Source organism: Dreissena polymorpha, chromosome 5, assembly GCF_020536995.1.
Source record: "Dreissena polymorpha isolate Duluth1 chromosome 5, UMN_Dpol_1.0, whole genome shotgun sequence".
Classification (NCBI taxonomy): domain Eukaryota; kingdom Metazoa; phylum Mollusca; class Bivalvia; order Myida; family Dreissenidae; genus Dreissena; species Dreissena polymorpha.
Window position 1 is genome coordinate 21886536 of NC_068359.1, and position 16632 is coordinate 21903167.

General features: G+C 36.4%; 1 protein-coding gene across 1 annotated transcript in view; it reads right to left on the reverse strand.

Moving 5' to 3' along the window:
- LOC127832036 (glycosyltransferase 8 domain-containing protein 2-like) overlaps window positions 1–16632 on the reverse strand; it is a 19298-nt gene continuing 2666 nt past the window's right edge. The window contains exons 2-9 of the mRNA XM_052357176.1: window positions 16449–16574; window positions 15498–15705; window positions 13997–14114; window positions 11148–11235; window positions 10724–10824; window positions 7460–7626; window positions 5024–5136; window positions 1–2703 (exon numbers count right to left, since the gene is read on the reverse strand). Coding sequence (XP_052213136.1) covers window positions 2534–2703; window positions 5024–5136; window positions 7460–7626; window positions 10724–10824; window positions 11148–11235; window positions 13997–14114; window positions 15498–15705; window positions 16449–16574 — 1091 coding nt within the window. The 3' untranslated portion in view covers window positions 1–2533. The remainder of the gene's footprint in view (window positions 2704–5023; window positions 5137–7459; window positions 7627–10723; window positions 10825–11147; window positions 11236–13996; window positions 14115–15497; window positions 15706–16448; window positions 16575–16632) is intronic.

The following is a 16632-nucleotide window of genomic DNA, read 5'->3' on the forward strand; positions in this document are numbered from 1 at the left end:
TGACAGCCTGGACGGATTTATTTTTATGCAAGCAAAAATGCAGTTGACATACAAATTACTATCAATTAGAAATGTGCATAGCGGAATAAATATGTTATGCAAAAAACAAACACAACTGAAAACAACATGATCATAATTGACTAGAGTGTCATTACACTTAACAGTAGCTTAAAAACAATAAACTTTCCATCCTAATTTGTAAAAAAAAATAATAAGCAAGACCGGCCACTTGTGTTTGTACTTCCTTCATATATATTTATATCATCAACCTTTGGTCTTGTGTGTTTTATTTTCCTCAGGTGAGAAACCTCATACAAATTTCACCTTTAAACAGTTACATTAAAGAAGCACCATAGTAAAACATTCAACATTATGTTGCCTCTGAACAATAAGCACAAACATTTTATCGTCTGAACAAATTTAAGTTTAAAAGTAGGAACATTTCTAATAATTTTATATGTATTAATGACCAGAGTGCTATCCTAAAAGGACAGTTTATGATATCTTTCTTCAGACTAATTATGTTAGTTGTCTTCTGTGGTTAGGATGTTGATAGTTAAGTGTTTAAACTAACAAACAACTACCTTGTTATAATTGGTCACACCAGACATACAGTTCACTTTAAATACTTAAGACATGAAGTTTATGTTTCATGCATGGAATACTATATATCACATCTAGTGTAATTTATAAGTGAACAATTGAAACAAATAGTTGAAACATGAGTATTTTTAAATTGTAACAAATGATCATTATTGGAATATAAATTATTCCATTTATACATCTAACAACGTATCATACATTATGTTTGAACTGCTTATAAATCGTATAACAAATTCTTTTAACCATTTAACATCGAAAGGAAAGTAGTTTTTGACATATTTTGTTCAAATATGATCATTATTTATTTTTCATGTGAATAAAGTAAATAAAAAAGATATGTGTTTGTCAGAAACACCATGCCCCTACTGTGCTGCTTTGATACATGTTTCTTTGACCTTTGACCTTGAAGGATGAACATGACCTTGACCTTTCACCACTCAAAACGTGCAGCTCCATGAGATACACATGCACCCCAAATATCAAGTTGCTATGTGAAAGGACATAGAAGTTATGAGCATTTTTCGAAACCTAAACGCAAAGTGTGATGGAAGCATGGACAGACGGACAGTCCGATCACTTTATGCCCTCCTTCAAGGGCATAAAAGTTGTCAATCATGAATGGCATAGCAAGTTTAATCAAAACAGTATGAACACAACTTTATAAATTCTAATGTCAAAAAATATGTTTACAAACTTTACATTTTCACGAAGTTGTCTATATTTGTGTAGTACTTAGCTACCAATTAGTATAACTCTAAATATACAGTTTAACGTGAAGGCAAATCAGCGATTATTACTATTTTCCTCTCTAAAAACAAGCAGAAGAAATGACAATGTGAGCACCATAGTATGTCAAGACCCATCAAAGCAAAGAGTTCGAGACAACTAAATGTGCATGCACTATTTAAGTGTTTGTTAGAAAGGTTAACATTCATGCTGGAACTAGAACCATTTTCTTACACCATTTGTTCACATATCTAGACAAAAATGTAAAAAATTATACAAAAATGTCAAAATTTCAGTCAAAACAAACAGCATCAAATTACATACAAAAGAATAAAGATTAGTCTTTGATCAAACATTATTAGCGGAGAGGTTGATTAAGGATTATTCTATTGCACTGATTCCCAGTTTGTTTAGATTAAACATAAGTTTAAAGTTCTTATATTTAAATCCATAAATGCAATACTTCATCATTAAGAATTAAACAGGTATAAATCTGTTCTTGGTTCTGTTTGATTAAACATGCATTACTTTCAAAAGCTTCAACATATACACAAATACCAATTTCATTGTCAGGTCACCTATCAAGCAAAAGTTTTCTGGTTAGTAAAATTTCAGCTGATGGCACTTTCAAGTCTTTTTTATACAGGCACAAATCTGTTCATATGTTCCATTTCTTTAACATTAAACTTTCAACACTCCAAAAGCTGCTGATAAGCAGTGTAAATCATAACACACACACATATACACACACAATCATGCAACATTTGTCAGATGTAAACACACATCAAGGAAGTTTGAAATTTTACAGATTATCAGAATTGTTGCATGCTTTTGATTTTATTCTATTTACAACACTCAAAACGCTGCATAATACAAAATGAAGAAAAAACAAACACGCACACAAAAAACACAAACACACTTGATTTATAAGTCAGATGTGAGCACACATCAAGCAAGATCGCGATTTCCAAACCTACAAAAACATTTTCATGTCTTGAATCTGATTTGACATCCAATGTTCAACACTCAAAAAAATACACTTCACAGCATGAAACATAACATGCAAGCACAAATACACACACCCATACCTACATACAGTCAACAATTAAACATAAATTAAGTTCCTAACAAGCACCAATTGAGTTCAAAATTTCTGGATGGGACCACATCGTGTTCATAATTTACTGACAGGAATGAATCCAGTTTAAGATTTCCTGACAGGCACAAATCGTTTCATGGGGTCCTGGATGAAGTATCGGTCCCAGATGTTGGAGTGCTGGGAGGCGCGAGCCCAGGGCTTGATGGGACCATTCCAGTGCAGGAGCTTGGCCTGGCGCAGGAACGGGGCTGTGTAGCTGGTGCCCCGTGTCCAGCCTGAATTACATAAAACAGGGAGCCTTATTCTGAAATTACTGAGCTTAATGCATATGAAAAACAAGAGCTGTCAGAGGACAGCGCGCTCGATTATTCGAGTGCTTGACAGTAAAACGTAAGCCATCATGGAGAGGGGGGTATAATGTGGGTGTGTGGTCATTTAATAGATGATCTTTCAAAAACAAGAAAAAAAAGAGATTTATTTTTTCAGGGGGGGGGATTCTGGGGATGGCAATTTAAGCAAAATTTATTCATTTTGACCTTGAGAGTCAAGGTCATTCAAAGGTCAAGGTAAGCTTCAACTTGCCAGGTACAGTACCATCATGATAGTAAGAAAGTATTTGAAGTTTGAAAGCAATAGCCTTGATACTTTAGAAGTAAAGTGGATCTAAACACAAAATTTAACAAAATATTCAAAGTTACGAAGACATAAAAGGGCCATAATTCCGTTAAAAAGCCAACCAGAGTTATGCAACTTGTCCTGTACAGTCCCCTTACGATAGTTAGCAAATTTTCCAAGTCTGAAAGCAATAGCTATGATACTTTAGATGTAAAATGGTGGACCAAAACACAAAACTTAACCAAATGTTCAATTATCTTAGTATAACAGGGGCCATAATTCTGTCAAAATGCTTGATACAGTTGTCTGCTCTTGTTTATAGTTTGGAATCATGTTGGTAAAGAAGTATGCAAAATATGAAAGCAATATGTCAAAGGACATAGAAAATATTTGAGGTGGTACGCAAACTTAAACATAGATTTATCAATTATATGCATATTCTAAGTGAAAAAAGGGCTACAATTCTTACAAAATGCTTGATACAGTGGTCTGCTCTTGTTTATAGATTGGGGTCATGTTGGTAAAGAAGTATGCAAAATATGAAAGCAATATGTCAAGGGACATAGGAAATATTTGAGGTGGTATGCAAACTTTAACATTCCAACACTCACGCACACAGGAACGGGAACGCCGACGCCGGGGTGAGAAGGATAGCTCTACTATATATATTTCATATATAATAGTCGAGCTAATAAAACAGAGAACTCAAGTCTTTCATGGATCGGTACTTGCATTAGTTTCATGACTGATCCCCACCCACTTTGTGTGGCCAGGCCAGAATGTTAATTTCTGAATATTCAACTGAAAGTGTAGTGTTTAACCAGCTGAGCTAGCCTGACCTAGTCATTCATTGACTGTGTAGCTCTATAGCTTGAGCCCTGCATCCAGCCCGAGCAATGAAATACAGACCTCAAGTAATTTATTTAGCTCTATAGCTGGTACCCTGCATCCAGCCTGAACAATAAAACACAGAACTCCGGTCATTCATTTACCAGAAAATACCTGAGTGGTTTGTTGGTATTCATTTAATTTATAACACTAAACCTCGTGTCCAGTCTGAACAATAAAACCCAGAACTCAGTCATTAATTGATATGAAAATGCTTTTGCTTATTTGTTTCAATAACTTCTTACCATTTTTAACAGTATTGCAGTCATATGAATTGCGTTCTGGAAAACTGGGCTCAATGCATGTGCGTTAAGTGATAGCCCAGATTAGCCTGTGCAGTCTGCACATGATAATCATGGATGACACTTTCTGCCTCAACTTGATTTATACAAAGAAAACCCTTCGTCCAGCCTAAATGATCAAACCCAGAACTTATTCATTCATTGAGCCTAGTATTAGGATTACTGGGCATAATCTCCATGTGCGTAAAGTGTCATCCCAGATAAGCCTATGCAGCAGTAGACACAGTCTAAGCAGGGACGACACTGTAGACATTAACTTGATTTTTGCAAGGAAAAAACTTCCTTCAAACGAAAAAAAAAAACAACACAAAAGAAATAAGTGCAGACTGCACAGGCTAATCTGTGATGACAGTTTACACATGTGCATTTAGACAAGTATTCGAAAAATAAGTCTCCATTCATCTGAATATGCTTTTGCGTATGTGTTTTTTAACATTTTTTAAAACTGTTTTAACAGTATTGAAGTGACATCATATAATCTGTCTACTGCAAGTAGGGGGGATATTAGCTTCTGGTAAAAGGAAGCACTCATGGTAATGGTAAACCAGCATACTGAGTTGAAGTGTGAGTTGGTTGAATGACACTTAAAGTGTGCGTAGGTTGACAGAGATCCAAATAAAACATGTCATATGACTTAAATACTCTTAAATATGGCAATAAATGGACACAAACAAAATAAATCTTAAATTAGCCTTCCAAATCAAAACAAATCAAAACCTGCGTCCAAGGTAATGGACATGCAAGACAGCATATTTACCCAGCAACGTAATGAGGTATCTGACAAACGTACCGAGGTATCTGACATGCCAGTTCGGGTCAAGGTGGGTGTACTTCTTGTAGAAGACAAGCATCATGGGAGGTTGTGAGCCACCTCCACCCTTCTCATTACCGTAGACTTCCTCTCTGCAATATGCAAAACAATACACTGAAATACACTAATAATTATAAGTTTAATCATTTTCTTCAACTTGATTGCTTCATAAAAGTGACTGTTGAGTCTTTTGAGACCAATATCTGGGAAGAAACATTACTTAATTGAAAAGATATTGAGAAAGCTTCCGAGGTGGGATCAAAAGTGGAACATCCCGGTCTGAAGGCGGTCTCAATTTCCATTATAGGAATGCTTCCATTTATTACATTGATATTGAGGCTTAAGTGAACACCATGGTGATACAGAGGTTTGAACTCTGTTAGCATTTTTATGAGGTTTTTTAAAAAACTTAGTAATGTCTTTTCTCCCAAAATTGATTGAAGATTGCCTGTATGAAGCTTCAGCTTTTGAAACAAGAAAGTTAAAAAATACTTGTAGATGTTAATTTATAAAAAAAGCATAAGATAATAAATGTAAATGTACATTAATTAAGGCATTATGATATTAGTTCAAAACCAGTACACAAGAGAATAGGTCATCTCATTAGATGATAATAATGTTAAAAATAATTTGATTTATAGCTGAACTAAACTTAAAACAAATCATCACTCACTTGCTGACAATAGAATATATGCGCTATAAAAAATCAATACCAAAAACATTGATTGACAGTCTCACAGCATGTGCACTGTTTCCAGTACTCAAGCTGCTCAATAATACTGTTCTTACTACAAGAAATACACATAAACAAGTTTACATTTAAATGCACTTGATGCTAAAGGAATAATACATTCAGTCCGGTCAGGAGCTACCGTGTCCACTGATGAGACCATGAAACCTGCCTGACTTAACAGTGAACAGTGTAGTTCCTAATCAGACTGCAGGATTGCACAGGTTGGTCTGGAGAAACCCTCAGGCCTTTAATAATTGTTCCAGAGCCACACTTTTAATCGATTAGCTAAGAGCACTGACACCTACGAAAAGAGCGCAGCCAATTTCGAGATTTATTTTTACTGTGCCTGTGACGTCATTTTTCATTGTCAAATGAAAGTGCATTTTCTTTGTGTACTAAACCTATTTTTTGTTTGTTCGAAAAATTGTTCGCAATTTGCATCCATGTGGCAGGAGTTCTGGAACTGAATTTATATTTCTCAACTTGAAAAACAGCACTCGCCCTGTCGGTTGAGTATTTAACAAACTTAACTCGCCCGACCGTCAACTTCACTCGCATATGCGAGCGGTGGAGTGGATTCTTCAAGGCCTGACCCTGTCTGGTAACAAGACCATGAAACCTGCCTGACTAAACAGCAAACAGCACAGCTTTTGATCAGATTGAGCAATTGGGAAGACTGGTCTGAAGCAACGCAGGCCGCCTTTGGCACAAGAAACAAAACACTGTGTTGAGTATCTGATATCTAGATCACGAAACCTGCCTAACTTAACAGCGGACAGTGTAGCTCCTGATCAGTCTGCGCAGGCTGGTCTGGAGCTATGCAGGCACAAGAAACTAATCAGTGCGTTGAGAACCTGCTATCTAGATCACGAAACCTGCCTAACTTAACAGCGGACAGTGTAGCTCCTGATCAGTCTGCGCAGGCTGGTCTGGAGCTACGCAGGCACAAGAAACTAATCAGTGCGTTGAGAACCTGCTATCTAGATCACGAAACCAGCCTAACTTAACAGCGGACAGTGTAGCTCCTGATCAGTCTGCGCAGGCTGGTCTGGAGCTACGCAGGCACAAGAAACTAATCAGTGCGTTGAGAACCTGCTATCTAGATCACAAAACCTGCCTAACTTAACAGCGGACAGTGTAGCTCCTGATCAGTCTGCGCAAGCTGGTCTGGAGCTACGCAGGCACAAGAAACTAATCAGTGCGTTGAGAACCTGCTATCTAGATCACGAAACCTGCCTAACTTAACAGCGGACAGTGTAGCTCCTGATCAGTCTGCACAGGCTGGTCTGGAGCTACGCAGGCACAAGAAACTAATCAGTGCGTTGAGTATCTGATATCTAGATCACGAAACCTGCCTTACTTAACAGCTGACAGTGTAGCTCCTGATCAGTCTGCGCAGGCTGGTCTGGAGCTACGCAGGCACAAGAAACTTATCAGTGCGTTGAGAACCTGCTATCTTGATCACGAAACCTGCCTAACTTAACAGCGGACAGTGTAGCTCCTGATCAGTCTGCGCAGGCTGGTCTGGAGCTACGCAGGCACAAGAAACAAAACACTGTGTTGAGTATCTGATATCTAGATCACGAAACCTGCCTAACTTAACAGCAGACAGTGATAAGACTGCGCAGGCTAGTCTGAAACTATGCAGCGCCGCCTATGGCATAAGAAACAGAAGCACATACACTGTGTTGAGAGTCATCCAGCGCTCAAGCTGCTCGGTGATGTTGTTCTTCCTCCAGAGGTCCATCTCAGTCACGTAGACCCCGCTGTTGAAGGAACACTCCATGGGGCTCATGTCCTGCAACTGTACCTGCTTGTTCTTGAAGTCTATGTACTCTGAGTATACATTCTGAAAGACATGTTTTGAATGAGTGGCATCGTATTCAAAGATGTTTTAACCCTTTACCACTTAGATACGTATTTTGACACATTTGTAGCACTTAGACAGTTAAATTTTATTAAATACCTTTCTTACTTAATTCAAGTTTTAAAGGCTTCATTTCCAACCCTTTGTTACTGATGAGCAGCAAACAGCATAAAACCTGAACATTCATATCACTGCATTCACCGTAACTTATCATAAATATTTTATATTATTCCATCTAGTTATGTTTTACATGCTTCTTCTTGAAGTCTATGTACCTTGCATATACATTCTGATAGGCATGTTTTGCATGAGCAGGATTTTTTTAAAGACAAATTTAAAAGTATTTCATATCACTGCATTCATTCAACTAATAATAATTATTTGATTATGTAATATGTTATTTATTCCAAGTAGTATAGCCTTGTAAGAAAATAAATTTTAGGACATTTTCAAAAAATATGAAAATAAGGGAACATTCTTGTTCTTCAAGTCTATGTAACTTGTGTATAAATTCTGCAAAGGCATGTTTTGCATGTGCATATATATATTAGAGTATTTCAGTAATATCACTACATAAATTAAACTTATTTTAATTATTATATTAATAATATATATATTATATTATGTATTCCAAGAACTTTAATTATGTAAGTAAATATATCACATTTTATGACCTTTTAAATAAATATGAAAATAAGGAAACAAGTCAAGTTTAGCAATTCAAAGTTATCTCTTATAAGCACATACATCGCCTATGCTAGTAACTGACAAATACCATAATTAAATCAGATTATATAAGAATTTGTGTACCACTTTGAATGGCTTAACTTTACTTGTTCCCTAAATAAATTTTCATTCTTTTTTACAGTCATAAAATGAACATGAACAAGCCAACCACCTGTGTGATGGAACAAACAAATATTAATTACTTATATAGAACTCAATTCTTTCACCTAGTCAACACATTAATCATAGCTTCATCTGGGAAAACGGGGTTCACTGCACAGGCTAATCAGGAAGGACACTTACCACCTAAATTGAATTTTGGCTAAAAAGATACTTTAAACAAAAAATACAAAAAAAGCCGTCAGTGTCGTTAGTGATAAGCCTGCGCAGACTGCAAAGGTTTATTTGCTACAACACTGTACGCACATGCATTAATGGGCCCGTCAACCATGAATGACGAAAAAAGAAAAGTTCTAAAATACCGTGTTTTTTTACAATTATTAGTTTATGTTGATTAAAATATCATGACTGGTATATTTCATTACTTGAAAAAAGTTAATATTTTTCGGTATATTCGGTAATAAAATTTTGCGATGTGAAATCGTAAGTACAGTGCTAAAATAGGTGACATAACAATATACACACTACATGTATAAATAACGCAAGTAGATTGATCATTTTATATTTAGAGGATAATGCACGGCTGAGCCGGACGTGCAGTGATAATCGGCCCGCAGGGAGCATAATGGCCCAAGGGCTTTAGCCCGAGGGCAGTTTGCGACCTGGGGCCGATTATCACGGCCCAGCCCGGCCCGGCTCAGCCGTGTATTAACGTCTATAATATATATCTTACTTTTATACTAAATTATAGATGGGCACAGGTTTTGAGTCATAAAATCATACTATTTTGGTCCTTCACTAAAATTTAAGAAGAACCAGCTTTCCGTACTTATATTTTCTTTGAATTGATTATGCAATTTATGACGCATCACATGTGACGTAATTTTAATGAGGAAACAAGCTAGACGCTTTGGATTTAAGGATAACAACAAATCGGACTTGGAGTGTTTTTTTTTAAACAGTTAAATATTTTTTAAGCATTGAACAATAAGTGTGTGTGTTTACGATGGATTATTATAATATGATGAATGTGAATAACAGTGTTGGGATATAAAACTGGAATGAAACTGGTGAGACTGCATTTTCGATTTGTTTAAATGTCGAATAAAGCAATGTTTTGTTGAATAATTGATGGATTAAATTTAAGAAAAGTGTAAGTGAATTGTTCTTTAACTGTTCGAATGAATTCGATGTTGAATTAAAAGGGTAATTTCTTTGATGAATAAGTCGGTCCTTTGTCAGTCGATCAAAGAATGTCTATCCACAAAGAATTGCCTGCTTACATCCAGTGCTTTAAAATGGAAGAGATGGATTGCGATGAAGAAATATGTTCAGAATTTTAACTCGTCATAATAAACATGGTTATTACACAACTTCGGTGAGTAGAACAACAACCTAGATGTTTTACTTTTTTATGGCTAAGACTGGATGTGGACGCCATTTTTTTTCCAGTTGAACATCACGCACACACATTCTGAGGGCCGAATATAAATAATCCGCCCTAGGGTCGAATATTTATAATGACACCGCAATGGTGATAATGGCATGAACAAATTTGTTACTATATATAGTAAGGTATGCATTATTAAAATATATACAATTCACTATGCATACACAATTTGCATTCCTGGGTTTACCACGTGACGATGATGATCAATCTACTTGCGTTATTTATATTTAACTGGTAGTACCTGGTACCTGTACCCAGTAAAATGTATTACTGAATATACTGAAAATATGAAAACTTAACAACTTTGTAATGTAATATACCAATCGTGATATTTTAATCAATATAAACTAATAATTGTAAAACAATAGCTGTCTCCATCGGAAAGACATATGCCCCCCAAAAATGCGTTTTCAAAACCTAAACGCAGATTTCAAAACCTAAACGCGGTTCCTAAAGTCAAGGTTGAGGTCAAAGGGGTCAAAATTTGTTTGCGCATGGAAAGGCTTAGTTCATATACACATGCATATCAAATATGAAGGTTACATCTGAAGCGACATAGAAGTTATGAGCATTTTTCGAAACCTTAACGCAAAAGTGTGACGGACAGACAGACAGACAGACAGACTGACTGACAGTGCAACTGCTATATGCCACCCTACAGGGGGCATAAAAATACTGTATTTTATAACTTTTCCTTTTTTCATCATTCGTGGTTGATGGTCCCTTTAAGCCCTGTTTTCTCGGAGCAAGGCTCATTAATAAACGATGTTGGCCCAATCTTACCTTCATCATGGTGATCCTCTTGTTAGATCCTGTACAGTCATCAGAGAATGCTGCCCATGTGTTGGACTTCAGCTCCATAGTGTAGAGGTCATACAGGTCACCTGACAATGGCAATATTAACAGGTCACTAAGGCTTTTTTTTCCTCTTAGAGAATTGCTGTTTTGAACAATTTGCGACTCAAATTTTCACAATTTTAGAGAGTTTGCAACTAATTTTTTTTTAAAGATTGAAGAGTCTGCGACTCTTTTTCTTTTCTTTTTTTTTCCACAAATTGAGAGGCCAAAGGCTGCTTTACAAAGTCGGTAAAAAAAGCTCTGAGTGCAACTGTGAATGACATTTTTTTAAATTAATAGCTAGCATAAAATTTGACACCATATACACTATGATATTGCATAAATGATAATATATAAGAAGTAAAGGAACCTTGTACAATGGCATCGTCATCAATGAAGATAATTCTTCCATGCAGATCTGGGAACAGTCTTGGCATGTAGTAACGAGCATAGTTCAACTGAAAATGTAGTAACGAGCATAGTTCAACTGAAAACACAACACATTCATAATGTTCTCATTTAAAGCCAATTTAGTGACAGTTTTTGTTCACAAAAAATAATGTCTGTACTTACATGTAAAAATGTTATCAGTTGTAACGGGAAAAAAAGACGCTGAACACTGAAAACTATTTTGTTTTTCCAAGAAATAAGGAAGTATATATTTGAAAGTTCTTGGTGCAATAGGTATCATCAACACAGGAGCTTTCACAAAACATTGCCTGACGCAAGAGCTATACAAACATGCAACCACAAAACCAATGCCATGGGTTTTAAGTCCACATGTTGACAACAGTTACTGAATTTTCATGAAGTTTCACAAATCCAGCGGTTAAATACTTTTAGATATGTCTGATTCAAAAATCTGACAGACTGCAGACTGAACTGACAGTTAAGGCAAATGTACACGTTTCATGCAGCACTAAAAAATGTGTCTTATAAAAATTTGCTCTTAAAAACAGCGAGTATGATTTTGTTCTCAGATAATTGTATAAACTTAAACCGGCTAAAAATACAAAAATCTTTCACTGGAAATAAATAAGCATATCTAGTAGATGTTAATAAGAATGAAGGTTCATACTAAGTTGCAGTGGCGTAATAAATATGGTGTCAACCAAGTTACCGGGAGGTCACGTGTTCAATCAAGACTGAGGGAACGTTCTTTAGATCTCCCCGGAATACGGACAAAACCCCTCCCGGATAAAAACCCTCCCGTCATTTTCATAGGGGGCGGACGAAAACCCTCCCATGAATAAACATGGGCGGACAAAAACCCTCCCATAAAAAAACGGGGGTGGACAAAATCCCTCCCATGAAAAAACGGAGGCGGACAAAAACCCTCCTGTAAAAGAAATTTTACACTTAGTGTTGCATTCATTAATCCGACAAAATTACCCATTGTGTGTATTGTGTATTGTGTTTTCAGGGGTGTGAAATTGAAAGAAAATGTGTATCCATTAACCGCAAACATACCGCTTTTTAATGTGCATATATATCCGATAATCCAATATGATAACAACATCAATTAAAACATAAAATGAGGCCATTTATAGACAAGTGAATTTAAATTTAGATTGAATGCAAAACAATACAGTGCAACGTTTAATCGCGTCATACGCTCATTCATGCAAAAAACGTGCTTTCCGGGAAGTTTCTGAAAACTTTGCGAAAATGAAAGTAAAATTCTGTTAACAACTAACAATTCGTTAGCATGTAACTAATTTGTCTTAATTGCTTATTTTATTTATCTTTGACTGTAACGTTTTCATTTGCATTTTTGCAGACAATATATAAAGCATACTGTATTGTCAAATATGTCAATGATTCGGTTATTTAGGCCCACTAATCAGCTAATCATAACAATTAACTAGTTAATGTCATACAATAATATATATCAAAATAGCAAACTGTGAATCTGCAACTGCGGACAAAAACGCTCCCGTGAAAGCAATCAAACACCAACAAATGTAATTGCTTCACACATTGTTGCATTCATTAATCCGCAAAATATACTCAAAATAGCAAACTGTGAATCTGCAACTACTTTGAGTTTTATTAGTTTTATCACAGAATCAATTAAAACCAATAAAACGCCGACAAATGTATTTGCTTCACACAATGATGCATTCATTAATCCGAAAAAATCACTCAATGCTGACAACATTTGCTTAAATATCATACTGTGAATCTGCAACATATAAAAAAGCAATTTGTTTGTGTAAAGGCATACATCCAAAATGGAAGTGAAGACTCGCGCACAATGGCTTCGTCTCCACTAAGAAGAAAACGTCAAAATCAACTATACGCTGGGAATGTTCTCAACGCGCGGCAAAGTCTTGTAAGGGCGCTGTAGTCACGGACATAAATATGACGACAATAAACTTAACCACAAGTCACAACCATGAGGGAGATCAGTTTCACGTCGAAGCGATGAAGCTGCGTGAAGACAAACGAAATAAAGAATGTCTTGGGAAGCCTGTGTCCACGTCTGTTATTTTTGCGATGATGAATAAAAAAGAAACACGACTTTGATATTCTTAATGCACTGACCGGCGCACAATTTGATATTTTATGTATTTTATATAAACACCCTACTTGTTATTCATACTAAGTAATCATGAAAATCGTAGTTCTTATCATACTAAGTAATAATAAAAATCTTAGTTCAAACATATATAATTGACGTCGATTGGGTGTAAAATAACATTTCAATTCGGAAATATTTTAATTAGTCAATATATAGTGTAATGTTACCTACTGAAGTGAAGTCACTATTACAAAAAAATAAATATCTCGGATAACCGACTACAAAATAAATACAAATGTCGGAAATGACATTCGAAAATAACCGATTTCGGATTAAAAATTCATAAATAATCGTTGGTACTTGAATTCGTGGCTCAGATTTCACGAGAGGGTTTTTGTCCGGTCCCGTTTTTTTTCATGGGAGGGTTTTTGTCCTCCCCTGTTTTTTCATGGGAGGGTATTTGTCCGCCCCCGTTCATTCATGGGAGGGTTTTCGTCCGGCCCCTATAAAACTGACGGGAGGGTTTTTATCCGGGAGGGTTTTTGTCCGGCATTCGATCTCCCCTAAACACGGTAAGTACTGGTTATACCCAGGAAACGGATTAAAAAGCGTTTCAAGGGCCTAAGGCTTTCAATGTAATCAAGCTGAAATAAATAGGCTAAAACTAAGGTTCATACTGAACATCAGACACATACAGGTTTGCCCAACTCTGGTCGACTGCCTCTCAATTGAATCTTCCCTGCCACCCATTCCTCAGGAAAGGCTTTCACTTCATACATGATGTCACGCAGACGAGAACCCTCAATCCACGTCCTGAAATATATCACGGAGAAATTAATGAGTCTCACTCTGGAAAAAGGGGCTTAATGAAGTCTGCACAGGCTAATTTGGAAAGACACTTTCTCGCTGGCGAGATTTTCATAAAGAAGGGACTTCCTTTTAACAAAAATTGCATACCATAGGAAAGTGTCTGCCTTGATTATCCTGCGTGGACTGCACATGCTAATCAGGGACAACACTTCACAGAAATGCATTTTTCCCAGAGCTGGGCTTAAACTAGAATTAGTTGTAGTCCATCAATATCTGAAGTCTTGAATTTTGTATGTGTTGTAGTTGAACCATTAGGAAAAATTACACATGATTCTGAGCTGCAACATTTTTAAGTTTATATTGTTATTTAACTTAGTATATCGGTAATCACATTCTATGAACGGTTCCTTGTGTAATACAACCATTATGAAAATTCTTATCTAAAACCTAGTTTAACCCATTTATGCCTAGCGTCTAGAAAAAAGGCCTTTGCAAACAGTGTAGACCCAGATGACACGCCGCATGATGCGGCGTCTCATCTGGGTCTGCGCTGTTTGCTGGAAGGAATTTCAGTAAGTAATATTCTAAATATAGAAATAAATAAACTAGACATCCCTAATTTTGGAAATAAATGGATCCATATTTGAAGGAGGGGAGAGTCCACTAGGCATAAATGGGTTAAACTTAACTATTAAAGCTCGATGGCATCGAAATCCTAAGGCTTAATGAAACGCTCTCAAGTCAATTTCCTAAGAAGAACATGTAGTTGGTTTCTAAAGTTGGTTGGTTGAGATCTAAAAAACACTGCAACAGTAAGGATTCAACCAGGGACCTCCCAGCTGCTAGGGATCTCATATCCACTAAGCCACTTTCAGCCAATTTGATAAAGAAATATTTGGATTGTTTACATTGCTCATCTTTATGTCAGTAAAATCTAGAATTTATCAGCATTTTTTATAAAAAAAAGTAAGTGATTTTATGAATTAAAAAGCTGGATTAAATACTATATAACACAGATTATTTCATGTTCTATTACATGTTAACTAGTCTAATGAACATGACATGCAAAATAAAATGCAAACCATGATGAAATATAAGAATGAACTATTAATTAGCAGCTATCTGGGAAAACGGGTCTTAACGCATGTGCAGAAAAGTGTTAGTCCACATAAGCCTGTGCAGTTAGCACAGGCTTTCAGGGTGGCACTTTCCGTTTTTAAGAAATTTTTGATAAAATAATGTCTCTTTTTAACAATCTTATAAACAGTCTAGTCATAAAGTGTTGTCCCAGATTAGCCTATGCATACTACAAAGGCTAATCTGGGAAGACACTTTACGCACATGCATTAAGCCCCATTTTTGTAGAGTCCAACTCAAATATTATACTTGATATGCGCAAGGCTGTTCTGGTCAACGACCAGGTGGAACATGACAGGATGGCGCGTGTTGAGGTCAATGCTGTTAACAAGTGCCACCATCCCGCCCAGTGTGTTCTCATCAGATGTTATGCACACATGGATAATGTCTCCTTGGTCAAGAGCTGACTTGTTGAACCGCGCCATTTGAAAGGCTTGGGCATGTAAAAATGGACCACCTGTGAAATATAACTGCTAAATGATATTTGTTGATTTATTTATACATGTATACACAAAAAACGCTATAAATAATAATTGTTGCGCAAACAAATAGAATCTACAACATAAGTCCAACTCATTAGTGCAGCATGGTAAGTTTTACTATAAACTGATGAAAAATAACATGTACATATCATAAAAGATTATATTTGACATAATCTAGGCTGTGTTCAGCACTGTTGAAAAGAATAGAATTGTTAGTAGAGCTTCAACAAGATAAATGTTTGTCAGTAGAGTTTTGAACTTTGCTTGAGCTCATTTCTATGCATCAAGTATGAACAATCACATATTATTTTATACTTTCCCTTTCCCGCTCAGAAGCAAAATAAACATAGATATATGTAACCAGCATCAAACCAGAATAACCTGCGAATAACTTGCAGTCTGTTCAGGTTTAAGGCTGTTTGCTGCTCATCACTTTGAAGTCATATATTTGACCTTTGACCTTGAAGGATGACCTTGACCTTCCATCACTCAAAATGTGCAGCTCCATGAGATACACATGCATGCCAAACATCCAGTTGCTATCTGAAGCTACATAGATGTTATGAGCATTTTTCAAAACCTAAATGCGAAACCTAAATGCAAAGTGTGACGGAGAGACAGACAGACGGACGAAATGTCCGATCACTATATGCCCTCCATCGGGGGCATAAAAATGCCTCAAACTGCCCATCTAAGTGGTGAAGGTTTTAAGACTAACCATTCTCAGCGTCTACTTTGGTGTGTCCCAGCGCTCGCTGCTTGATGAAGGAGGGCAGGGGCATCAGGTCCGGGAACCAGAGGCACAGCAACACAATCAGCCACACCACCCCCAGCACTAGCAGCACTGTAAATAGTCACATACTGGTATTACCTGCGTCCTGTTAAAATGGGTAGCTCAGACC